The sequence below is a fragment of the Hylobates moloch genome, unplaced genomic scaffold (genome assembly GCF_009828535.3).
Source record: "Hylobates moloch isolate HMO894 unplaced genomic scaffold, HMol_V3 SCAFFOLD_19, whole genome shotgun sequence".
Taxonomy (NCBI): Eukaryota; Metazoa; Chordata; class Mammalia; order Primates; family Hylobatidae; genus Hylobates; species Hylobates moloch.
This window is the reverse complement of record NW_026652294.1, coordinates 43,622,103-43,649,702: the sequence shown is the minus strand read 5'-3', so window position 1 is coordinate 43,649,702 and position 27,600 is coordinate 43,622,103. Positions and strand designations below refer to the sequence as shown.

The 27,600-nt window shown below is 40.7% G+C and overlaps 1 protein-coding gene and 1 long non-coding RNA gene across 3 annotated transcripts in view; one reads left to right on the top strand and one right to left on the bottom strand.

The window, feature by feature from the left end:
• The window catches only part of MYOCD (myocardin), a 102,587-nt gene that overhangs the window by 47,735 nt on the left and 27,252 nt on the right, over positions 1-27,600 (bottom strand). For both annotated transcript variants that reach the window (XM_032139101.1, XM_032139102.1), the window contains exons 2-4: positions 15,757-15,822; positions 5,296-5,351; positions 3,457-3,532 (exon numbers count right to left, since the gene is read on the bottom strand). In XM_032139101.1, coding sequence (XP_031994992.1) covers positions 3,457-3,532; positions 5,296-5,351; positions 15,757-15,822 — 198 coding nt within the window. The remainder of the gene's footprint in view (positions 1-3,456; positions 3,533-5,295; positions 5,352-15,756; positions 15,823-27,600) is intronic.
• The window catches only part of LOC116458955 (uncharacterized), a 34,008-nt gene continuing 21,222 nt past the window's right edge, over positions 14,815-27,600 (top strand). Inside the window, exons 1-2 of the long non-coding RNA XR_004245441.1 lie at positions 14,815-15,577; positions 15,968-16,017. This is a non-coding gene — a long non-coding RNA (uncharacterized LOC116458955). The remainder of the gene's footprint in view (positions 15,578-15,967; positions 16,018-27,600) is intronic.

Here is a 27,600-nt window from a genome sequence, read left to right as displayed (position 1 = left end):
CCCAGCTAATTGTTTGTATTTTTAGTAGAGACGGGGTTTCACCGTGTTAGCCAGGATGGTCTTGATCTCCTGACCTCGTGATCCGCCCGCCTCGGCCTCCCAAAGTGCTGGGATTACAGGCGTGAGCCACCACGCCCGGCCAGTGCCACCTATTTCTAAAACCTGTGTGTCTTTCTTAGTTATTTATATTGATTGGTAGGTTTATGTTTTTCTTCCCAGAATCTGACAATGAATATAGTTTAAGTATATAATAAGTATATAATTTTTTTCCCAGAATTTGGCAGCAAATATAGTTTTGATTTTTGCTGTTTTCGATAAACATTGTCTTGTAAACCTTTTCTCATTAAATTACTCTTCGAAAGCCTTGTTTGCAGTAGCTCTATGGTATTGAAACGGGTCTGTTGTCTCGGGTACATACTCTGGTTCTTTGTCATGGTCGAGAAAGAATTCAGGACACGGATACACACGAGGAATGGGTTTAGGAGCGGAAGGTTTAGTAGAAAAAGAAGAGAGAGAGAAAAACCTTCCTCATGCTGAGAAAGCGGATCGCCCAAGAAGGGTCTCCGGTTTGTAGCAGAGAGGAATCGATTTTGTACAGAGGTTTGAGGAGGCGGTGATTGATTTACATAGAGCCCAGGGGATTGGTTTGACCAGTTGTGTCATTTACACAGCCCGTGAAAAGACTGGCCCTCCCACTCCAGTCTTTTATTATGCACATACGGCCTCCACTTGGAGGCGGCCATGATCCCTGTACATGTGGTACCTGGAGGCTGCCATGACACTGGTAAACGTGATAACAAGGAAAAGAGCGGGAGACGCCATTTTCAATGTTCCTGGCTTCCAGGTACAGCTGCCGACATTTACATATAAAAGCTCCTAGTTTGCATATCTATTTCAGACTGCTTTCTGTCAGAGAAGAAATGGTTTGGGGCTGCTTTTTATTAAAGGAAAATTCCACCGAGAATTCTTTTACCCTTTCTAGCTGCCTAGTTTTTTTTGTTTTTTTTTTTGAGACTGAGTCTCGCTCTTGTCACCCAGGCTGGAGTGCAATGGCACGATCTCGGCTCACTGCACCCTCCGCCTCCCGGGTTCAAGCGATTCTCCTGCCTCGGCCTCCCGAGTAGCTGGGATTACAGGCGCCTGCCAGCACGCCCGGCTAATTTTTTTTTGTATTTTTAGTACACACGGGGTTTCATCGTGTTGGCCAGGCTGGTCTCAAACTCCTGACCTCAGGTGATCCGCCCGCCTCGGCCTCCCAAAGTGCTAGGATTACAGGCGTGAGCCACTGTAGCTGGCTTAAAAATAATTTCTTAAAAACTCTTGTATTAGCATTCAGTTGTATGGTTGATCCATAGTTTATTCAGCCAATCCTCTATTGTTAGACATTTCACTATTTTTCACCATCTAAAGTAATTCCACGATAAACATCATTGTGAGAGAAATCTTTGTCTGATGATTTTCTTTGAATAAAATACTAAACATTATATTATGGGCTATTATAACTAGACATTATATTATGAGCTAAAGGGTGGGCACATTTTTATGGAGTTTGATACAGGTTACCAAATTGCCCTCCCGAAAAGTTGATCCAATTGCACTCCCACCAGCAGTGTATGGGAACGCATGTAACTCTTGCCACACATGATATTTATTTTTATTTGTTAACTTGATCATTGAAAAGTCTGTATGTCTTTTTTTTTTTTTTGAGACAGAGTCTCAGTCTGTCGTCCAGGCTGGGGTGCAGTGGTGCGATCTCGGCTCACTGTAACCTCTGCTTCCCAGGTTCAAGCAAATCTCCTGCTTCAGCCTCCTGAGTAGCTGAGACTACAGGCGCCCACCACCACACCCGGCTAAGTTTTTGTATTTTTAGTAGAGATGGGGTTTCACGGTGTTAGCCAGGCTGGTCTTGAATTCCTGACCTCAAATGATCTGCCCGCCTCAGCCTCCCAAAGTACTGGGATTACAGGCGTGAGCCACCACACCCGGCCTGAAAGGTCTGTATGTCATTTGAAATGACATCGTTTGGATTTTTGTGCAGCTGTGATTTTTGTGCTGACATAGCAGCTGCTTCTAGGCTTGTAGACACCATTGCAAAGGAGGTAAGAATTCTGTCACCTCCCTTTGAGGGACTTTTTTCTCTGTTTTCCAGACACCTGGCATCCTTTGGCTGCCTCATGCAGACCAAAGCCTCCCATCCCACACAGCCTTCCCTTGAGTTCAGCGTTGGCCTCTTTCTCTTCCCTACCCTGAAAACAGTTCTCTGTCTTAAAATATCCCACCTACTTTAGGGTTGAAAAAGGGTCTGTCTTGGAAAGCCAGAATAAATAACAAATGATGTCAATCAAAGAACCAAGGTTCACAATTTCCAGGATATTTCAGAGCCTTTCGTGCGCTTTAAAGCTAGTGCTCAGTCTTGGAAGGAAATCCACATCCTAGAGAAAGCATTCAGGCCTTGTGCAGGCTGTTCCCTCAGACTGCAACACCCTTCCATCTTTTTCTATCTGGCTCAGCCCTCACATTCCAGCCCATTTCCTCACTCCTCCCCTGTCCATTCTGATTCCGATGGCTCTTTTCTCTGATCCTCTTCCATACACCCACCACACCAGGCATTTCCTTTCTTTTCATGCTGGATTGTAAATGTGATTCTCATGTCCTCTGTTATACTGTGAGATCCTTTGAGGGCACAAACCTGTGGCTTATTCATCGTTGAACCCACTGGCCTGGCAGAGCAGCCAACTCCTAGCAGACACCCAATACAGTGTGTGTTCAAGGAACAAATATCTCATAGGTAACTGTCAAATTAGGGGTTGGACCTCTTTTAGGGTGGGCACCAATGGTCTCGGGGATTCTGTCTCAGGGAAGGCAACTTATGAGGCGGGAGTAGAAGCTGCTCCTCCTGCATCCAGATGTCAGAATATGGGGACCAGTTAGTTGTTTGTTTGCCTTGTCTCACATACCCCAGCACAGAGGTGGCACCCTAAGGCAGAACTAGGGCTACTTTGATCAGCACTAATTTCCTCAGATTGTATTCCCTGCATACCAGAAGGTAAAGGCATCAGCAAAGGACAGTCAATTACCTGGAGAATACAGAGGCAGCAAGGGAACTGTGATCCTCTTCCAAAGTGAGTGATGATCCAGATTAGTAATAATTGTCAGCACATGTTGGACGTGTTCCATGCACTCCTAGAAGTTATGTGATTTGCCCAGGCCTTAGAGTTAGGAGATCGCACAGCTGAGATGAGAGCCCAAGTCTCTAACCCGCTTAACCATTTTATGGCTTCCCAACTTGGTTACCTACGTGGCCTAGAAGGCTTAGATGATTACTTGAAACTACCACTTTGTAATGGCAAGGGAGATTTTTAAGAGGGCTTAGCAACTGTACAGAGACAAGTAACTCTGGGAAAACGGCCTACCATTCTGCAGCATCTCTTGGTGTCTGATTTCTTGCAGCCTTACCTTGGAGTATGTGCATATTAACCAAGTCGGCACTGCTGCACCTGTTTCTGGCTTTGCGCTTCAGGGAATTTTTAGCCTGTAGAACCCAAACAAAGAGAATCACCTAGTTTTACCTTTTAAAAAAACTCAATTTATCTCACAGGAGAAAATAATCTTTTAAAATAATAAATGAAACATGAAAATATTCTTGGTGTCCCACATTTTGATGAAGGAAAATTTACGAAGACCCCTCGAGTAATTTTTAGATGGGAAAATAAGAAAAGAAGGTAAAGAGCTTGGGTCCACATCAGGGCTACAAACCTAAAGCTCTTTCAGGGTTCAGGGACAGGAAGGTTGGTACATGTTAATAACATGTTACTATAACAGGATACTAGGCTGCTTGTATTATAACCAATCTTATTCCATTGCCTTTTTTTTTTTTTTTTTTTTTTTTGAGACAGGGTCTCTGTCATCCAGGCTGGAATGGAATGCAGTGGCACAATCAAAGCTCACTGCAGCCTTGACCTCCTGGGCAGAAGTGATCCTCCTGCCTTAGTCCCATGAGTAGCTGGGACTACAGGTGTGCATCACCAAACCCAGCTAATTTTTTTTTAATTTTTAATTTTTAGTAGAGACAGGGTTTCACCATGTTTCCTAGGCTGGTCTTGAACTCCTGGACTCAAGCAATCTGCCCGCCTCAGCCTCCCAAAGTGCTGGGACAGATATGAGCCAAATCATCTAGCCTCCATTTCCTCTGAAAACATTCACAAAATTAACCAACATCAGAGCTAAAACATTTCCTAAATCCATCTAATATAACATGACAACGTATGCCTCTCTCCCGTTATTCGCCTGACTTCTCTTTTAGGACCTGTGAAAATGTAAAGCCTACAGATTCAGACCCAGCAGGAGTCAGGCAGGCATGAAGAGACAGGTTATTTACCCAGTCTCATTATCTTCTTGATGGGGCTGTCGGTAGGGCTGTTGCAGGCTGTGGGAGGGCCAACACTGGACCCCAGGTTTCTGATATCTAGTTCTGGGTTTTTATCTCACTATAGTGGATCTCCCAGTGAGAGGGGTCTGGGAATCACTCCAGTTCTGATAAGAGCCTGCTGTTCTTTGTTATTCTCCAGGTAGTAAGAATCACAGCCACTTGTGAGCAACTTTGAAGAGTTGTAAATCCCTCCTCTTCCTCTCTACCCATAGACAAGCTGCAAGGCTAGTGCTCTCAGGTAAGGAAACACCAGCAAGCAGATACTCTCTTTGCCTTTCCTTCTCACTCAAAGTGGTAATACTTGCTAAATAGTATTTATTAATATATTATTGACAAATTCAGGTTGCAGAGATTTGTTATGAAGGTACAGAATATACGCCAAATCTCACCCTCACATGTTACAAAAAAAGAAGGGAAAAAAACAAAATAACCTTTTGCCTTTAAGTAGCTACAAATAAGTTCTGTATGCATAAACCATGCCTTACCCTTGAATTGGATTTTTTAAAATCTGATTGTTGTTAAGAAATGACAGTAATAAAAGGTAAGGCAGCTTGAAAGCTGACTCCACTTCCTTCTCTAAAGTGTTTTTGACTCTAGTGCATCCCTACTGTAATTTCTTCCAACATTAGAAAAATTGGGGACATTTTTTTAAAAAGCTAAAAAGTAGGAGTTTCAAAGCTAATATAGTTGATCCTATTTCTATAGTTACCAGTTAATAGGAGTAAGATTCCATATGATATGAGGGCAGGGGACTGGCAAATTGATTGAGTTTGTTGTAGGAATTCTACACGCATCCGCCAACGGTTAGCATTCAGAGATTCATAAGCTATAGTCTAAGCTTGGGTCAAGAAATTTGCAAAAGTTACCTTGTCACTATCCAAATGTTTTCTTTGCTCATGGAATTCAGCTGGACGTTTCAGTGCTGAAACAGAAACACAAAAACGTGAGTGGAGGCTGGGTTAAGGGCATTGGTCAGTATCGCAGAGTTTGCTGGTGTGCTTGCTGAGCTATGCACAGTAGGGAGGTGATTGCCTTTATTAGGCCACAAGCAATGAGAGAGGACAGGCCTGGAGGACACCAGCGGCCCTGAAGCCGTAGGAGACAGAGGAAGTGGAATCGAAGCCTCAAACAGGGGGAGTAGCAGAGGCAGGATGTGCAACAAGAAGAGAAGTGATGGAGGCAGGGCATTCCAAATTCCAGAGGAAATAGAAGGGGTGGTGGAAAACTGAAAACAGAAATAATCTTCTGGTTTGAGGGAGAGGTGTAGACTTGGGTAACTAACACCCTCTTTGACTTTGCTGTGCCCTAGAGTGCACAAAGCTCGGGGGATGACTGTGGTCTGTGTCTGTGGGGTGGGGTGGTGCTTTGGAGGAAGGGACTGTACTCTGGATAAAGTGTGTGGCTGGTAGGTCAGGAACATGCAACCAAGTGTGTTGAGTGAGAAGCAGAGAATCAAACTTTGAGGGCTGGAAGGAACCTTGGAGACAGGGAAGTTAACTCCAACCGTGAACAGAATGGGGAAACTGAGGTCCACAGAAATTGACTGACTTGCCCAAGATCAGTTAGGGCTAGGAGCATAGGTCCTGTGACAACTCTAACCTCTTTCAAGGTGTGATATTTAAAATGTTAACAACCAGTAGACACAGGCACTGGTCAGTCATACAGAACACACGGCAGCCGTGAACAACCTGGATGGAATGCCAGCCTTCACTCTCTTCCCATGACCTCCTCCTCATCACCCTTCATAGCACCTCTTATGGGGATTTAATAAACTCCTTTGAGCAAAGAAGTAGAACATCATTTTGCAAAATTCTACATTTTGCCTTGATTTTCCTAATCTAGAACAATCTTAATCAGGAGCCACAAACAATCACTTTTCATGATAAGTGATGAGGTTGATTAGCAGTTACAGACTTGCATTGATTTTTTTCCCCTGAATTGCATGTCTGGACAACTTGAGGAATCACATGATCCAGTTCCAATGTTACTAGAACAGTGGTCTACTGTAAGCTGCAGGTGATGAAATATTCTTCCAAATCTTGGCCAGCACAAAAATTAGGTTTCTGACCAGATCGGAATGTGTGTGTGTGTGTGTGTGTGTGTGTGTGGGTGTGTGCACATGCCTCATTCAACTCTTAAGACCATGCTGAATCTGAACATAGTTTTCAGCAAGGTTTGCTGGAGATCAAGCAGACATAGTTGTAGTCATGATGGCTACCATAATGGTAGTTAGCCCTAGTATCCTCTTCAAGGATGCTGCTTGGGGAGTTAATAGGTCACGCTCTCTATAATAATCTCCCTTTTCACCCCAACATTAACAATGTTGGCTGAAAGAACATGCAGAATTGCCCCATCTGGCTTCCTTGTGCCAAAAATAGTTGACAGGCATCCTTCTCACTTTGACCAAAGATTAAGAGACTTCCCTTCTTATAGAAAAAAAAAAATGAACATGCTTCTTGAATACCATTGATCTAGAAACTGTTTTTCAATTATCTTTGCTTTCTGCTTTTTACTCTTAAAATGAGCTTCTCTGCAAAACCTCCCTTTTTAGAGGACCTTTTTCTCCCATTTCTCCCAACTCAGTGATTCTGAGAAATTAACGTGCAGCTGTCCTGTGTTGCTCATGCATTTTCTTTGAGTTGGGTCTAGTCATCATCCTTAATAAGGCTTGCCTTTTCCTGCGTTTGATCGCAGGTGGAATTTATGTCGAGGGAGTTCTGCAAAGCAACTCCCTTTCCCCCTAAGCAACCAGATTATGATACAAAGTCTGCTTGAAGTCCAGCGGGCCATTGTGGATCTACAAAATCTGTATCAACAGGTCTTTACCTCTGTCCTATCTCCTGGTAATCATTTAGTTAGGTATTGTATATTGGTGTAGTTTAATTACTTACATAACCCAGAAAAGGAATGGATCTTCGTGTGGCCTTATTAAGTGGTTAAAAAGAATAACATGCCCTTTTCCTCTAGAAACTCCCTGCAAGGAGTAGCATGAATAGATCGTGGGATATCGCTGACATTCCAAACACAATTGGTTTTAACTGGGCTTGGGGTTTAGGAAGAATTTAATGGGATCTCATGTCTCTGAGGCTTTTCAATTCTCATTAGCAAAGATTATTAATTGTTCTAAGAAACACTGTATTTCCGGTATCTTAGCTTCATAGAACTACAATTCATCACTTCGTGGTGTTAATAACTCCCCTGTGAGATGATTCACACGGTCCAGTTCTCTGATGCCAGGAGCACAAAGGTCTTCTGGAACCTTCTGCCACAGGGTGGAAGAAACTATCTCCATTTAGCAAGGACTTGGGAAGAAAGCCAGAGAGGTTCACATGCTGCATTTTACCGTATGCTCTTCTCCTCAGAGGTTAAGGAGTGTTATATGGGGCACTGGCTTGAGGTCACACCATGGAAAACTATCCTGCCATGGGCCTGGGGTTGAGGTTTGCCTTCTCAGTGACTTCAGAGACCGTGGGTTTTAGCCACCTCCCATGAAGGCCAACAAAAGCAATGGTGCCCCCCACCTCTCAGTTGGGTTTTTGGAAAATACATAAAAAACCACTTCTGCTGCCAGCCTGGGGAGTATCAAATGGCAACATTTTGTATTTAAAGAACTTTGACATTTAGGATTGAAAAGGAATTTGGATTCTAAATTTTAAAAAAAAGTCCATGTGATTTTGAATTAAAATACTGTTGTAAATTCAATCAGCCACACATCTATCTCATTCTCCCTGGAGGAAGATTAATGGCTCCTCACAAGGGAATTTGTGTTCTTGCCTCAGAGTTTTGTTGCGGGCTATTCCTATTTCTGTCCCCAAAGCTATCGCTAATTTGGGTCAGCCGAGCATATAAACATTTGCTGACTTAGAACTTAGAAAAAAAGATCCCGAGATAAGAACAGTCTTCCTGCAGTCCTCTGCTCTCCACTGTAAACTCGTGCCTCCAGCAGGATCCCAGAAAAAGGAGAAAACCGGTCGTGGAACCACAGAGAACTCACTGAAGGCAGGGGCCTCACTCCTCAGTACAGGGTAGGGTCCCTGGAGTTGGGCAACTCCAGCAGCATAAGCAGGGCTGTACCTGGTGTTGGGCTGTGCCTGGTGCAGACCCTGACTTCTCTTAATGGGACCATTCAGCTGCAGGCTTGGAGCAATACCAGATCCATTGCTACTAAGAGGACCAAGAGGAAGAATTAAAGAGCCAGAGACTTGGGGCAGCAACGAGTGCAGCGTTCTCAAAGTGTAGCCTCTGGACCAGCATCTTCAGCAATTGGGAACATGTTAGAAATTCTAATTCTTGGCCGGGTGTGGTGGCTCACACCTGTAATCCCAGCACTTTGGGAGGCTGAGGCAGGTGGATCACGAGGTCAGGAGTTCAAGACCAGCCTGGCCAAGATGGTGAAACCTCTGTCTTCTAAAAACACAAAAATTAGCTGGAACCCGGGCGGCAGAGGTTGCAGTGAGCCAAGATCGCGCCACTGCACTCCAGCCTGGGTGACAGAGTGAGACTCTGTCTCAAAAAAAAAAAAAAAAAAAAAAAGAAAAGAAAAAAAGAAATTCCAATTCCTGGGCCCCAACCTAGCCCCACAGAATCAGAAACTCTGCCAGTAGAACCCAGGAATCTGTGTTTTAACAAGCCTTCTGGGTGATTCTGATGCAAAAGCTTCAGAACTGCTGTGATGGGATTTCTAAGTCCAGTGGATCTTGATCTAGGGGTGTTGGGAACCTAGGACTTCAAAAAGAGAGCAATGAATGACCAGGACTGATTTTCAGCATTTCAAAAAGCTGAAGAGAAAGAGTATGTCTGTCCAGAGAAAGGCTGCTTAGACTAATAAAGCTGTCACTTTTCATTGCTCCTGCCTGGAATCATAGCAACTTGGTTTAGTTATGGTTGTTCTCATCAATAAGCACTAGCTGGTAAATTTATATACCATTAATTAGAAACTTAACTTAAAAACATAAAATTAACGATTTAAAAGATGCATGGATTAATAATTAATGTATGTAGGATTCTTTAGGTGGACAGGGAAGACAACACTATTTTAAACATAAGACCTATGGCAGTGATGGGTAGAATTAAAGAAGTCCTGGGTGACTAAATATTTGGGAACCATCCATTTGAGCTCTGCTCTTGCTCTGCCATCTACTTTTGGTATAACCTTGAGTAAGCCTGAGAGTTTTCCTGTGCTCTCAGTTTCTCACTTATAAAAATGGGCCTATTCATGTTTGTCTTCTCTCTGTCTTGCTTTTAAAGACAAATTGGGTCATGAGAACTTTTTTTATGATAATGATAATGCTTTGGAGACTATATTTTCTTTTATGCTTGGAAATAAATTGCTAGTTCAGTACTCCAATGATAGTCCTAAGGGTCTGTTACCCCAATAATAGTCTTAACAGTCTGAAAACAGTGCATTTTCCCAATGTAGCTTTGTAATGTTCAAGACCTGGCTAGCACACTTGCAGAATTTGATGCAACATCTGTGAACACTTTGGAATTTCTCAGAAGGAGGGTACAAAGACAAATTCGAAGTGTGTCTGTAATTACTAGTTTTCTGGTTTCTAAGGAACAGAGAAATGGAAAATTGAAGGAGAGATGGGGGAAAAGAAGGAAAGTAAGATTTTTGACCCAAATGGGATTGACATGAAAATCCAGGGCACCTTTTTCTATCTCTGAATTTGAGATGTTAGAAAGAAGGGAAGAGGCAGACAGATTAATTCCCTTGCGCCGTGTACTGCTCAGACAGCCGACAGTGTGTGGTAGGGTGCTGTGGGGGAAAAGCCAAGTCAAATGAATGCACTGAGAAAAGGAAGAGAGACTTTGTCCAGTCAACTTCTCAAAACTATCGTGAAGCTGCATGTGATATGGGTGCGGGAATTGCCCCGGTCATTCTTCTTGCTATTCAGAAGTACCACAAAATTCAGGGATTTACCAAGGTTTTGCAGTAAGTATGTGGCTGCTGTAGCTTGGATTAGTCTGCAAAAAAAATAAAGGCAGCACCATTCATAGACAGCTCATTGTATCTTTAAATTCATTTACACTGATCAGATCATGAAACCAAGCTGCCCAGACATTTCATTCTGGCCAGCAGGGGCTTTCTCTGAGACTCTGTGGACACGTAGCAGCCTCTCTGGGCCCCGTGTCCTCTCAAATCCACTTTAGCTCTCTAATCTCATCTTCTGTATTCCAGGAGAATAAATTAAACCTTCTTTCATCTCTCCCCTGGGTTAAACACCATAGATTCACTTTAGTAAAAGAGGGGCAGGGAGAGGGAGAGGAAAAAGTGATCTTTCCTTCAATCTTCCTGGATAGGCATTCTCATGTAGTGGTGTGAAGTTGTCCAAAATTATTAAATGGGATGATTAAATGGGGGTGGTTTGGGGCCCCTCCTAGACTGGAAGCACTTTGAAACAGAAGTTGAGTCCGACTTCTCTGTGTGTGTTCCCCAGAGCCTTTCTCACAGCAGAGGATTGATAAATATTTACTGAAATGCTCTATGACCAGTTTATTGAATCTGATTTACATGGCTGGTCATCTTTCCACACTAAGTCTTCTGAAATGGTTGGAATAAAATGGTGTTATTTAAAATTTTACCCAGGAGAGTGATACCCAGGGAGAAGAATTGCAGGAGAGAAAATTTGCATAAGAAATGATGAACAGGTCCAATAGGTCTAGGGAAGGAGGTGGACTCTCTGTCCTAATGCCACGAGAATGTAGAGAACCTTGATGTTCTCTTGTAACCTTGAGTCCAAGAGAGGGGTACAGTGAAACCATTTCCTATGAATCCTGGTTGATGATGGCAAAGTAGGCCATTTGAAATCTCCACATTGAGATTTAGAAGTGAGATTTTGGAGATAAATCTAAACAATAAGTCCTTTAAGTAATATTTCTAAGTTAACTTTGAGAGACTATTTTATTAAGGTTTCATGCCAATTTTGAAAATGTGAATTTCACAACTGCCATTGTAAATGCACCTGGTCTGAGAACCCTTTACCCACTGTTTAAAGTTGTTCCAGTGATTCTGTGCTGGCCTCAGAACCCTGCCTGTCTTGACTAAAAGTCAAGAGATGGTGCCTTTAAATTCATTCAAAGCACGTAAAGAGGGAAATTAGCCTAAACTCATAATGCCCACACATAAGAACAAAGTGAATGTTTAAGAGAAGTGATTCACGGGGATTATAAAAAATAATTTGTTGCTGGTTGCTAACCACTGTTTATTACTCAGCAGCAACCTCAAAACCTGCAGGATGCATGCCCAGGAAAAGGGAAGGAAGAAAATTTCAATCCATTTGGATTAGTTTTACTAGAATTACACATGATTCACCTCATTAGAGTCAATGGGGGAGGAGCCTCATAATTTAATTATCAATTTGGAATGCAATTGAAGGGAGACCTGTCATACAGCTAAGTCACTGAAACCTTTCATTCAATGCTCATCATGGCGAAGCACAGATTATGATGTAGAACCTGAAGCCATTGCATTTAAATCATTGGTTTATCTTTGGCATTTTCACACAATACACTTTGTAAATTTTCTAAGTTCTAACTGAAGTTTTTGGCCATAAAATGCCTTATGATAGCAATATACGTAAGTGTTTTTAAAGGCCAAGTGATTCATTTTGAACGTTTGAGAAAAGGAGCCCAGGCAGGGATCAGGAGACACAGGTTCTGGCCTCAGCTCCTCCACAATAGGAGGGGGTTGCATGTTATCCAGTGGATAAGCCCTGAAGATTTAACCTCATGTAAAACTCAAGACTAATTGGTGGCAGGTGCTTCTGTTGACCAGTTAAAAATAGTATTGCTGGCCAGGCGCGGTGGCTCATGCCTGTAATCCCAGCACTTTGGGAGACCAAGGTGGGTGGATCACGAGGTCAGGACTTCGAGACAATCCTGGCCAACGCGGTGAAACACCATCTCTACTAAAAATAAAAAAATTAGCTGGGCATGGTGGCATGTGCCTGTAGTCCCAGCTACTCAGGAGGCTGAGGCAGGAGAATGGCGTGAACCTGGGAGACGGAGGTTGCAGTGAGCCAAGATCACGCTATTGTACTCCAGCCTGGGCGGCAGAGTGAGACTCTGTCCCCCTCCCCCCGCAAAAAGAGTATTTCTATTTGATAAGAACAATTAACAGTTCACTTAGCCATCAGCTTTGAGTTTTGACAATTAATGACATGTTTAAAAAGATTGCAACTATTTCAAATTTTATAAATAAAGCGAGATTTTATGAATAATTTTATCTGGCATGCATTTACATTCTCATCAATCAAACTGTAGAAAATGAGACCACATTAGATGTAGGCTTCGGGACATCTGAAAAACCTCTTAGGCCTCTTCAACCTCAGTTTCACAAACATTAAAGACAAACAGGGATTGGGATAGGTGAGGAGTTTTCAAACTCTATTCTGAAGAGAACCAGCACTGCAGAAAGAATTATCAGACGGCTTCTGGAAGGGACAAGGAGAGGCCCAGTAAATGGGGCAGAGATCCTTGACACTGCCTCAGGCAATGCATATATATATATATATATATATATATATATATATATACACACACACACACACACACACACACACACACACACACACACATATATATAGTGCATAAGATGTAACAATTAAAAAATCAGAAAATCACATAATTAGGTAGGCTCTGAGGATGATTAACTTTTCTTCCTTCCTCCTTTCCTTTCTCCTTTTCTTTTACTTTCTGTTTCAAAAAATTTAAATAATAGAATGAAAAAATAAAGTCTTCTTGTGTAAGGTAATGAGTTGTACACTGGATTATGCTTCTGTGTGCTTTTTTTATATTTATTTATTTATTTATTTATTTTGAGACAGAGTCTCGCTCTGTCACCCAGGCTGGAGTGCAGTGGCGTGATCTCTGCTCACTGCAAGCTCTGCCTCCTGGGTTCACGCCATTCTCCTGCCTCAGCCTCCCAAGTAGCTGGGACTACAGGTGCCCACCACCACACCTGGCTAATTTTGTATTTTTAGTAGAGACGGGGTTTCACCATGTTAGCCAGGATGGTCTCCATCTCCTGACCTCATGATCTGCCCGCCTCGGCCTCCCAAAGTGCTGGGATTACAGGCTTGAGTCACCGTGCCCGGCCTGCTTCTGTGTGTTTTTTATCAGCTTCCCCCTAATATCTTGACTCTCTCTGAGGGACCATCTTGCTTATTATTGTTGTCCCTAAAGTGCCTGGCGCAGTCCCCTGTACATAGCCTGGTTTATAATACAATTTGTTGAATTATATTGAATTGAAAATATCCTGAGGCCCTTGGTTCCTCTTTCCTTCTCCCAATCATTTGCATTTAGACATGTTTCCTTAGGTGCCATAGGAAACACACTGCTCTGCTAAAATGCATGCAGATTGCACGTTTAATCTCTGATGGGGCTGAAGAGGCTAACCATCAGCAGGTGAAGAGATGCATCCTCTCTAGCTTCCTGAGAAGAGCTAAGTAGAAAAGGTCTGTACAGGCAGGGCCTGCAGTGTGCACCTGCTGTGACTTGGACACTTTTCCACAGCAGACTCTACACTCTTGGAAAGCCTAGTTGAGAGGAGGTAGCTGAAGATTGGGGAAAACCTTCATCATAGTGTGTGATTTTAAAATGCTTTATTATTTCATGGTTTGTAGGATTTTTTTCTAGAAATTATCTTAATGATGCCATGGACTAATGATGCAAAATTTCTGTTAAACAGTATTTTGTTAATATGCCTATTATTTGATTCTGGAATTCTTGGAGAACAAAATATTATATCTTCATTGGACTCTACTAAACAAATGAACATTTGATTTATATAACTTACATGATAGGTGTTATTTTAGAATGTATGCTAGGGTTAATTACCATCTTCATTGGGTGTTTTTACTAATTTTCAGATTTAACCCCGTATCCCTCCAAAAATATTTATTCTCAGCCAAATGCCAGCCGCAAGACCCAGGCCCAGAGTATTTAAGTACGAGTCAAACTTTAAATCAGATGTGTAAGACTTGGGCTTACGGAAAGGTCGTGGGTCCATCTGCTCCATTTGCCTTTCCAGAATTAAAGAGAAAGAAACATCAGTGAAGGGATAGATTATCAGCTTTGAGTGAAATTGTCTTGACCTGATCTGACATCCGCAGACCTTTAGTTTCTTCCTGTCTTTAGCACCTCCAAGGAAAGGCTAAGATAAAACAGGCCACACATAGACTTGCTCCTTTGCTTCCTCAGCATAGTTGTCAACGTTGCTTAAACGGCCTTGAAATCGCAGAGTGAGCTGTTTCTTTTGTACTTCACAAACCTCTAAAAGAGTTGTCCCACTTTAAGGTCACATACTGTTTACTATTTGTAGAGCTTAGCCATGAACAAAGGATTACTTTTGAATTACAAAACAAGAGGCCTGAAAAATTCTTAGTTCTGTTCTGGCTCTGAAACAAAGACTAAACTTTCAATGTTTAGCCATGGGTCATAGCGCTTCAATATAACTAACTACACAACATTTTTCCTAACTAATATAACTAACTACACTATATAGGGCTATACATAGGGCTTCAGTACAACTAACTACACTACAATTTTTCAAGGGAAAACTTCTGCTTGTTGTATACTGAACTCTGAAGTAACAGTCACAACAGCATTTTACAGACACCTGAATTTCTACATAAGTCATTATAGATCTTGATTTTTAAATTTTGTTGGAGAGGAAGTTAGAATCTATGATCTAGAGCAGCTTCACCCATGACTTATTCATCCAGGGTACCCTTTTCTCTATTTCCACAGATAACCAAGAGTTAGCTTTCATTGCTGAACTGGTAGAAAATTTAAAATATATCTTCTAAAAGATATAATAATCCTTCTTCTTTTACCCAGTTCATGGCCAGTAATTCAACATTATATCATTTATGCTAAAATGATATTACCACTCCACCTTCTAGAAAGGAAATACTTGACCAATATTCAATTACTTGTGGACTCCAATACCCCAAACAGAACTGAAATTCAGGAGGTGAGAAAAAGATGATGTAATTGATTCTTCTGGAAAGAATATTAATTATATCCAATTTTAAACATAGATGAGTTGGGGGTGCCCATAATGAATTGTGTTTACCCTGAGAACAAATCCACTGCATTGGAATTTTAAGAATAACCAGTATCATTAAAAGGAGCCCCTTGCAGGTGAGTAGGTAGCAGTCGGGGCAAAGCATCCAAGGTCTGGGATTTCTGCTGACACCAATGCTTTGAAGATCTTGGGAGACCAATGCATTGGCTTAAACTAAATGACCTCTGAGGCCCTTTCCAGCTCCCAAATGGTGTGGCCCTATATATATCAGTAATTAAGAGATGCAGGTACTCACGTGGTATTATGCCTTGGTTAGCCAGTTGTTCCTGCGTCCTTCTTTGTTGAAGTCTTAACTGTAAAACTTAGAAAAGGGAGTGTTAGTTTGTGAGTTGGGCTAAATATCATTACAATCGTTATATTTTCATCACACATTCATAGATCGTCTCATTGTATTTCTAAAAGAGTTCTGAAAATTATTATGAAGTACATTTTAATTTCTGTTATAGACACAGTGGAAGAAGAAGGAGAGAAGCTGAGAAGGTTACAAGGTGTTGCAGTAAGTCTGTCCCAAACTAGAATTAGAATACTTGTCTCCTCTTTGAAGTGAATGTTATTTTCGCAGTGCCATGCTCTCTCTCTCCACACTCTGTCATTTGTGAGATAAATATCATCTAATTCCACTTGGGTGGCAACCAGTAACATCAAAAGGGGAGACAGAGTCCCACCTAGGTTCACATCTCATCTTTACACCCTTAATAACTGTGTATCCCTGAGCAAGTTGCTTAACCTCTCTGACCCTCAGTTTCCTCATTTGTAAATAAAAACAATGCCTACCTGGTGGTGGTGCTATAAAGTTTGATAAAACAATGTATGCACATTGCTTAGCAGAATGTCTGGCACATGTAATGACATTTTGATAAGTGGTAGTATTATGAGAATCTGGAATTCTCCTGGGCATTCAAAGAAGGACTATTGGAGTTGTGCTTTTCTTAGAAAAATTAAAACACTGTAAAATTGTCAAAATTATATATTATAAATAAATGTAAGTATGCTCCCAATATTATATATCTATAGCATGAATAGATTATATGAATCATATACATGTAATAGTAAAAATTAAATAATATTAACTTCCGAGGGCAGTATTTACAATGTTCTCCTTCCCATTGCCCCTCTCCTCCAAACACATTCTATCTTTGGAAATTCAGACTCCTCCTCATGGATATTCCATTTTCTCTGTATACATTGACAAGAGAGAGCTTAAAGTTTGAATCCACTTGGATTAATCATCTGCTAAAATAAAAACTGTGTTTTCCAGAGGACTGCAACAGAACTCGGAGTCTATATAACGTAAGGCTCACAATGTCCAGAATACAATAGAAAATACTCTAACACAAAAAACTAGGAAATGTGACCAATTCTAAATGGAAAAAACAATGAACAGATGCAAACCTTGAGATGAGTCAGATGTTGAAATTATCAGACAAATACTTTAAAATAGTTATTTCCAACTAGGTTCAATGAAGTAAAAGAAATGGACAAAAAATAGGAAATCTCAGCAGCAAAAGAGAACACATAAAAAGAAACCAAGTAGAGACATTAAAACTTAACAATACAGTATCTGGAATAAAAATTATTGAATGGACTTAATAGAAGAATATCAAAGGACTGAGTCAGTAAACTTGAAGATAGATCAAACTGAAGAAGAGAGAGAAAAAGTTGAAAAAAAAATGAGCAGAGCCTCAGGGACTAGTGTGACAATATCTAAAAGTCTAACGTTAGGGAATTAGAGTCCCAGAAGCGCAGCACAACCATAGAGCAAGTTTTAATTTAATTGAAGTACAGCAGATTAATGTCACATAAAATAGACATCAAGTCACAGAGTATTGTCAGAGATAAAGAATGGAAATTTCGTAATTATAAGAGGGAAGACATAGCAATTATAAATGGATATGCATTTAAGAACAGAACCTCAAAATACATGAAGCAAAAATGGACAGAATTAAAGGAATAAATAGACGATTTCAAAATCACAAAAACTTCCTGAAATTGGTGAAAAAAAATGTACAGATTCAAAAGGCTCAATAAACCCTACACCAAATATATTCACAGAAAACCACACTTAGATACATAATAATCCAATGGCTGAAGCCAAAGATAAAGAGAAAAATCTTAAAAACAGGTGGGGGAGAAACAACACATTGTATAAAGAAAAATGTTGATTTCCATAGCCACAGACTTCTCTTCAGAAACAATGAAAGCTAGAAAATAAAAAAAAAAAAGAGAAACAAATAAACACCCGCCACCCCAATCTACCAACTCAGAATAGAAAATGTCCTCTAGAAATGAAGGTGAAATAAAGATATTTTCAGGTAAAGAAAAAATAATATAATTTCTTACAAGAAATGCTTAAGTAAATTCTTCAGGCTCAAGGGAAATGATATCAGAAGATAACACAGATATTCAGGAATGAATAAAGAATGTCAGAAATGGTAACTCTATTAATAAATATTAAAGATATTTATATTTCTTAATTAAACATATACAACTTTGTAAAGAAAAATTATAACATTGTCTTGCGATGCTCTTAAGGCACATAGATGTAATACAGATTGCAGTGATAACATAAAGGACTTCTTATGACTTCCAAATTTCTATACTTTACATGCAGTGGTATAATACTAACTATAGGTAGACTGTCACAGTTAATGATTATATTGTAACTGATAACAAAAACACAAAGGGTATAACTAAGAAAACCCAATAAACTGAAGCGGAATGCTAAAAATATCAAGTAATCCAAAGAAGGCAAGAGAGGGGGAATATAGGAACAAAAAGTATAGGGACAAACAATAAACAAGTAATATAATGGTAGATCCAAATCCAGCCACGCCAATAATTACATCAAATTTTAATAGTTGAAATGCTCAAACAAAACAGTTTATCAGAAAGAATTTATAAAAGTCATATTCAATTATATGTTGTCTGCAAGAGACACACTTTATATATAAAGTGTCAGATTGGTTAAAGTAAGTAGATGGGCCGGGCGCGGTGGCTCAAGCCTATAATCCCAGCACTTTGGGAGGCCGAGGCGGGCGGATCACGAGGTCAGGAAATCGAGACCATCCTGGCTAACACGGTGAAACCCTGTCTCTACTAAAAATACAAAAAATTAGCCAGGCGTGTTGGCAGGCACCTGTAGTCCCAGCTACTGGGGAGGCTGAGGCAGGAGAATGGCGTGAACCCGGGAGGCGGAGCGTGCAGTGAGCTGAGATCGCGCCACTGCACTCCAGCCTGGGGGACAGAGAAAGACTCCATCTCAATAAAAAAAAAAAAAAAAGAAAGTAAAGAAAGTAAGTAGATGGAAAAAAGATACACCATACAGACAGCAAGCATAAGAAAGCTGGAATAACTATATTAATGTCACATAAAAGAGACATCAAGTCCCAGAGTACTGTCAGAGATAAATAATAGAAGTTTTATAATTATAAGCAGGATAATTCATCAGGAAGACATAGCAATTATAAATGGATATGCATTTAAGAACAGAACCTCAAAATACATGAAACAAAAATGGACAGAATTAAAGGAATAAATAGGCAATTTCAAAATGACAGTAAGAGGCTTTAAGGCTCCTCTCTCAACATCAGATATAACTAGATTTTAAAAAATACTAATGACATAGAGGATTTGAGCAATAATATCAAACATCTTGATATAATTAATATTTGTTTAGCACTACACCCAACAACTGCAGAATAAACATTCTTTTCAAGTGTACATGGTACATTCACCAATATATACTAGGCCATAGAATAAGTTTTAATAAATTTGAAATAATGGATCTCATATAGAGTATGTTTTCTGACCACACTGGAATTAATTATAACTCAAAAGCAATATGCTATTAACAAAAATATTTGGCAATACATTTCTAGATAATTCATAGTCAAAAAATCACGAGAGTAATTAAAAATATTTTAAACTGAATAATAAAAAATATACAACATATTATAACTTTCATATCACAATTTCCCATAACCCATATTACAACTTATTAGATACAGCTAAAGCAGTGATGAGAGGGAAACTTAGAGTTTTAAATACTTATATTAGAAAAATTGAAAGGTTAAATCAATGACCTAAGATTCTACCATAAGAAGATAAAAAAGAAGTATGCTCATAGTAAGTAGAAATAAAAAATAATAAAGATTAAAGCAGAAATCTTTATAATAGAAAACAGACAAGTAGTAGAAAAAATTGACAATGCCAAAAGCTGGTTATTTGCAAAGATCAACAAAACTGTCAAACTCCTAACTAGACTTATTTTATTTTATTTTATTTATTTTGAGACGGAGTCTCACTGTGTCACCCAGGCTGGAGTGCAGTGGCACGATCTCAGCTCACTGCAACCTCCGTCTCCCAGGTTCAAGCAATTCTCCTGCCTCTGCCTCCTGAGTAGCTGGGATTACAAGTGTGCGCAACCATGCCAGGCTAATTTTTGTATTTTTAGTAGAGACGTGGATTCGCCATGTTGGTGAGGTTGGTCTAGAACTCCTAACCTCAAGTGAACCACCTGCCTTGGCCTCCCAAAGTGACTGATTATAAAAGTAGAGAATAAAATTTATCAATAACAGAATATATGTGTTATAACCATATATTCTAGACATTAAAGATAATGAGAAAATATAATTAACAAATTTTGTTAATAAATTAAGCAACTTAAAGTGGACAAATTTCTTGAGAAGTAAAGCTTACCAAAATTGATACCAAAAACACAGAAAATCTGAATAGCAATATGTTTATTAAATCATACATTGATTATTATAACCCCCACCCCCCTCCCCACACACACACACACAAAAAAAAATATTCAGGCCCCGGCAGTTTTACTGGTGAATTTCTATCCAAATGTGATAGGAACAAGTTGTTTTCCAAGTTTTCCATTAAATAACACATTTTATACGTTATACCAATTATAAATAAGAATTCTTAATTATTTTGTCTTTCAATATCATAGATCTTAATCAAATGAAGACAAAAGTTTATAAAAATCTCCCATTGCTAGAGTTAGCCAATTAGAAGACTCTTTCAGTTCTCTAGATATTTAAGACATTTTGACTTAGATTGAGCTGGACAAAGGCAGTGGAAATGGAAACAAAAGAGGAAAATATTAAAAACACTTTGAACAAAAAGAATTAGAGGAGTTTGGTGACATGAAGGAGGATAGAAATATATGCTTATTGGCTGGTTGTGGTGGCTCACGCCTGTAATCCCAGCACTTTGGGACGCCGAGGTGGGTGGATCACGAGGTCCGGAGTCCAAGAACAGCCTGGCCATGACGAAACCCCGTCTCTACTAAAAATACAAAAAATTAGCCAGGCATGGTGGTGGGCACCTGTAGTCCCAGCTACTCGGGAGGCTGAGGCAGGAGAATTGCTTGAACTGGGAGGCAGAGTTTGCAGTGAGCCGAGATTGTGCCATTGCACTCCAGCCTGGGTGACAAGAGCAAGACTCCATCTCAAAAAAAAAAAAAAAAAGGAAAAAAAACAAAAAAGGAATATATATTACTATCTTTCAAGAGGTTGTTAGTCTGGGATCTTTGGATATGTTGCAAGAAATACAGCTACTTGATGTATGCAACTATATCTGCATATATGCATTATTTTCTTGGGTATGGGTCCATAGCACACATTAGATTCCCAAAGAAAGCCAAGGCTTCCAAATTTAAGCTCTTTTAATTTAAATCTTAAAGATTTAGGGTTCTGAAAACATGTATTAGAGTTACGTTATAATGAAGTTGACAGAGAACTCTGAAAAAATGATGAGCATAATTTTAGACAATCTGAATTTTTGGTGTCCTGGTAAATAAGAAATAAGGTGCCTGATGAACAATTGAGATCTAGGGCTGGAGAAAGGCTGAGAGGTCAGGGCTGGAACACTGATTTCGGGCATCATCTTTTAGTAAGTCGCCACAAAACCTTTTAGCAGAATTTCTAAAGGAAGAGAGATATATTATCAAAGAAGGCTGGGCATGGTGGCTCATGCCTATAATCCCAGCACTTTGAGAGGCCAAGGTGGGTGGATCACCTGAGGTCAGAGCTCAAGAGTAGCCGAGCCAAAATGGCGAAACCCCATCTCTACTAAAAATACAAAACTTAGCTGGGCATGGTGGTGCACGTCTGTAATCCCAGGTACTGGGGAGGCTGAGGCATGAGAATCACTTGAACCCGGGAGGCGGAGGTTGCAGTGAGCCAAGATTGGGCCACTGCACTCCAGCCTGGGCAACAAGTGAGACCCTGTCTCAAAAAATATATATATATTATCAGAGGAGAGGGGAGATAAGACGAAAACAGAGAGAAAAATTCCATTACAAATAGTGAAAGAATGACATTAAAGAGGGTCTGGGGCCGGGCACGGGGGCTCATGCCTGTAATCTCAGCACTTTGGGAGGCCGAGGTGGGCCAATCATGAGGTCAGGAGATCGAGACCATCCTGGCTAACACGGTGAAACCCCGTCTCTACTAGAAATACAAAAAATTAGCCGGACATGGTGGCAAGCACTATAGTCCCAGCTACTGGGGAGGCTGAGGCAGGAGAAAGGCTTGAACCCGGGAGGCAGAGCTTGCAGTGAGCCGAGATCGTGCCACTGCACTCCAGCCTGGGTGACAGAGTGAGACTCTGTAAAAAAAAAAAAAAAAAAAAAAAAAAGAGAGGGTCTGGTAGGAGACAAAATTTCTTTGCTTCTATATGGAGAAAGCACTGGCCTACTTGACATCACTCATTTCCATACTTCTTTTTTTTGTTTAATTGTTTGCAGATTTTTCAGTTATAAAGATTGAAGGCATTAATTCATTACATTCATTCAATCATTCATTACATATTAGACTGCCTAGTATGTGAAAGCATTGCTTGCTGTTGGCATACAGTGGTGAACAGGACAGTTACTATTCTCATGACCGTAACATGCTAGCTGGGGAGATAAACTCAATTTTCCCTGAATACAAAATAAATTCCTCTCCCTCTTGCTTCAAGGACTTGGTCTTCAAGGGCCCTGTTAAATCACTGACGCTGTATGCAAAAATGTCGCTTGCATGTGTGTAAACGTGTATTTCTGTGGACTGGCTTATGACTTTTATCAGATTTTCGGAAGTCTCTGAGACTTACAAAAGTTAAGAATCATCAGTTCAGATCTAGACTAAACCATCTCACATCTTTCTTTTCTTATTTTTATTAGTGGGTTATCTCCTTGCAATACATGTTACACAGCATTAGCAGATCAATTTCCGTAAACTCCCTTTTTATAAGATTACTTCGTATAGCATCTTGCAGTGGCTCCTTATGCTAGCCTTTGAGATCTTTTCCTATATGCACATTATTCCCCACACAAACTCTCTTTTCCAGTTCAGCCTGCCCCTCCTGACCCTAACCTATGCGTTCACATTCTTTGCCTTTGATTATGCTATCCCTGCATATGGAATTTGGTATATGGTTTGACGCTAGGCTGTAACTCTAATTTATTCCAAATAGTTGGGAAACTATATATAACTGCCACTTATTAAAAAATTGCCTTTGCTTACTGATTTATAATGTCAACTTCTTCATTTACTTAAGTTCTAATATAAGCCACAATCTGTTTCTAGGTGCTAAGTTCTAATTCGTAGTAATTTATACTTCCTATTCTATTTTTTTTAGCAGCAAAAATACTAAATGTTTTCTGTTTCAAGATGGCAAATTGAGCAAACACCTGATTCCTATAAATAACAGAAATGATAGTTTTAAAAATGTATACCTAGGCCGGGGGCAGTGGCTCAAACCTGTAATTCCCAGCACTTAGGGAGGCCGAGACGAGGTCAGGAGATCCAGACCATCCTGGCTAACACGGAGAAACCCCATCTCTACTAAAGACACAAAAAATTAGCCGGGCGTAGCGGTGGGCACCTACTGGTAGTCCCAGCTACTCGGGAGGCTGAGGCAGGAGAATGGCATGAACCCAGGAGACAGAGCTTGCAGTGAGCCAAGATCGCGCCACTGCACTCCAGCCTGGGCGACAGAGCGAGACTCCGTCTCAAAAAAAAAAAGAAAGAAAGAAAGAAAAAAATATATATGTATATACACCTATACTGGAAAAGAAGAATGAGATTCCTCAGCAAATTGAAACCCTAAATAATTTATGAAACACACAAAACATATGGGATTGGATTGAAAAACTAACTTCTAAGATCTGCAAGTGAGGAATTGAAAGCTGTACCAAGAGCCCTCCATGCCAAGGAGCAGGAGGGGACCCAAGGCTCAAACAGGGTTGTTAGCTGGGGTACTGAGACAGGAGGTCTACCTCTATGACATCCTGTATCTGTCCCTACATTGGACTAGGCATTGGTTACGGGGCATGGGAATGTCTGTCTGCAGGTCTTTAAGTGGTAGCAGCAAATCCAACCTGTTTGGAGACGCAGCGATGGGCCCTATAGATTGCTGACAATATCCAAGAGCGTCATGATTTCTTCATCATCTGAAATTAGCTCCTGGCTCACCCTATCCCTCCCTTACAATCCTCGAATTCACCAAAACACAAGTATCAGTGACATGTCTTTTCTCTGCAAGCTTGCTCACCTGCGCACTGTCTAACAGATATCTGCAAGGGCACGATGTTAGGGTACGATCAAGAATCACCTAATCTGGGAGGAATATCAGCAGTATGAAAGAAGACTCCAAACTTAACCAAAGGAAAGAACATACCCTTAAGGTAACAGTATGAACAAAGGGAACAGGCCTTTCTCAGAAACAGGCATGATAATTCATCAACAGAAAAATAATACATTAACCACCTCACACCCATCGGGATGGCTACCGTCCATAAAACAGAAACCAAGTGATGGCATTGATATGGAGAGATTAAAACCCTTGTGCACTGTTGATGGGAATGTAAAATGGGCAATTACTGTGGAAAAGAGTATGGCAGCTCCTCAAAATATTAAACACTGTATTACTGTATGATCCATCAATTCCACCTGTGGGTATATACGCAGAAGAATTGAAGGCAGGGACATGAAGAGATACTTGTACATCTACCCTCATAGCAGCATTATTCTTAATAGCCAAAAGGGGGAAGTGGCACCAGTGTCCCTCGATGGACAAAGGATAAACACAATATGATACATTTATAAAATGGGGCCGGCGCGGTGGCTCACACTTGTAATCCCAGCACTTTGGAAGGCCGAGACAGGCAGATCGCGAGGTCAAGAGATTGAGACCATCCTGGCCAACATGGTGAAACTCCGTCTCTACTAAAAAAAATAGGTGGTGGAGGTTGCAGTGAGTCGAGATTGCACCACTGCACTCCAGGCTGGTAACAGGGCGAGACTCTGTCTAAAAAAAAAAAAGGAATATTATTCAGCCTTAAAAGGAAGGAAATTCTGACACGCTACGACATGGATGAAACTTGAAGACATGATGCTGAGTGAGATAAGCCAATTACAAAAGTAGAAACACTATATGAATCCACTTATGTTAGGGTACCTACAGTAGTCAATCTCGTAGAGACAGAAAGTAGAAGGGGGGTTCCAGGGGCTGGGGGAAGAGAGGATGGGAGGTTATAGTTAAATGGAAACAGAGTTTCAGCTTTGCAAGATCTTAGTGATGATTATACAACAGTGTGAGTGTACTGAATGCCACTGAATTACACAGTTACAATGGTTAATGGGGTACATTTTATGTGTATTATACCACAATTCAAAAAATAGTATCTTTCCTATTAACACTAATCACAAAGTAAAAATTCATTCATTAAAATAAACTCAACTAAAAATGAATTTGTGAACTAGAAGATTGTGCTAAACTGTCTCTTAGAATGTAGCACAAAGGGATAAAGGGGTAAGAAGCAAAAACAATATTCACTTAATGCAGAAACATTGCAAAATATAGAAAAGCTTCTAGGAGAAAACATACTTATCTGCTCTGGTCTTAATGTTTGTGTCCCTCCAAAAGCTATATGTTGCAATCTTAATCCTCAAGATGATGGTATTAAGAAGTTTGAGAGGTCACTAGGTCATGTGGGCAGAGCCCTCATGTTTGGGATCGGTGCCCTTATAAAGGAGGCCTCAGAGAGCTGTCTGGCCCCTTCCACCACGGGAGGAGGCAGTGAGAGGGGGACTTCTATGAACTAGGAAAGGAGCCCTCATCAGACACCAAACCTGCCTGTACCTTTAACTTTCCAGCCTCTGGAATGGTGAGAAATAAATTTATTGTGGCTTATAAGTTACCCAGTTTATGGCATTTGGTTATGGCAGTCTGAATGGACTAAGATCATCTCTAAACTAGGGATACTTCCTGCTAATATTTCATTCATGAAGTTTAGGTCCTTTTTCCTATATGTTTGTGTGGGATCACATTATAAGGGTTCCTTCATTAGCTGATTTTTATTAGTAATATATCAAAGATACATTCACATGCCATTTAATACCCATCAAATGATGCTATTTTAGTAGCTGTAGAGTATTTCTTTCTTTCTTTTTTTTTTGTTATTCCTTAAGTCATTGAACCATTGGCCATTATTGAATGTTTAGATTTTTTAAAGTTTTAACATTAAAAATCACAGTGGACATTCTTTCTAGTTGATGTTTGGCCACGTCTTTGATATTACATTAAGAAACACTCCTAGAAGTAGCAAGATTTGGTCACAGGAGATGTCAGATTTGAAGGCACATATGACAATAGCTCTCCTAAAAGGTTGTTCTGATCTTCCCACAAAGTATGTCCAGGTTGCCCATTTCCCTTGGCCTTGTTGCTCCTATCACATGGAAGCTACTGGAATCTTTCTCTCCTCTGAAGCTGGAGGCCTGGCTGCTGGGTCAGGGTCTGACTCTAAAGGGAGTGGGCAGAGAGCCAAGTGCCGGATGATCTCAGCAGTGGAATTCGTCCCTGGGTGGCTTCTTCTCCAGGTTCGGCTGAGCTTTGATACTAGAGGTTGAGCTTGAATGAACCCATCCCTCTCTGAGGCTGCTTCCCGCTGCAGATAGGAGAGTCCTGACACTTCAGACAGAAACTTTGCCCCACTGGCCTTATGCTTGGTGAAGCTGCCTTGCTCTGGTCACAGCCACCTGCAGCTTTTGCTTGGCCCCTTCTTGCATGCCTTTTTGTGCTTTGCTGAGCAGAGCCTCCCTTCCCTTCCCTGCTTTCAGCTTGCTGAGCCCATTTGTGTCCCAGAGCTCTTGGCAAACCTCCATTGATCCATCGTAGCTAAAAATACTGTTTGAGCAGAAGGTTACTTTTTGGCCCATGCCTTCTTTTCACTCCCAGTTCTACCCACCTCTAAGTGACAGGTATTCCTGGAGTTTTCTCTTCATTCACCTTTTTAGGGACCTCATTCTTATCTTTGGAAGGTCGCGGGAAGCGAGTTCTTGGTGTCTTTTCTACGTCATCCCAATATGTTTTATCAACAGCAGAAATCTCTCTTGTGATTCTGACATTTGGGTGTCAGTCTTTCTAGGCTTCCAGAATCAAAACAGTATTTTTTCTATTCTTGCATTCTTTTAGGCCATTATCATCAGAATTGGGAGTCATATGTTTGTGTTTAAGTCGCCTCTTTACTCAGAGGTCTGGGCTTTGGATTCTGATTTCCTCACTTGAATATTCTTGTTCCAGTGCTACACCATTTATTTTATTCTAGACTAATGATATATATTTTCATGTCTGGTAGGGAGCACCTTATTTTATTTTATTCTATTTTTTTTTTTTTTTTTGAGACAGAGTCTCTCTGCGACTCCCAGGCTGGAATGCAATGGCACAATCTTGGCTCACTGCCACCTCTGCCTCCCAGGTTCAAGCGAATCTCCTGCCTCAGCCTCCTGAGTAGCTGGGATTACAGACACACACCATCGTGCCCAGCTAATTTTTGTATTTTTAGTAGAGACAGGGTTTCACCATGTTGGCCAGGCTGGTCTTGAACTCCTGACCTCGGGTGATCCACCCGCCTCGGCCTCCCAAAGTGCTGGGATGACAGGCGTGAGCCACCGTGCCCGGCCTATGGTTTGTTTTGTTTTGTTTTGTTTTAAACATAAATGCCCCATGACAGCTCCACCCTGTGATTTTTCTCCAAAATGAACTTCAGGAACAAGCAGCAAGTTCTACCACCACCCTAAGC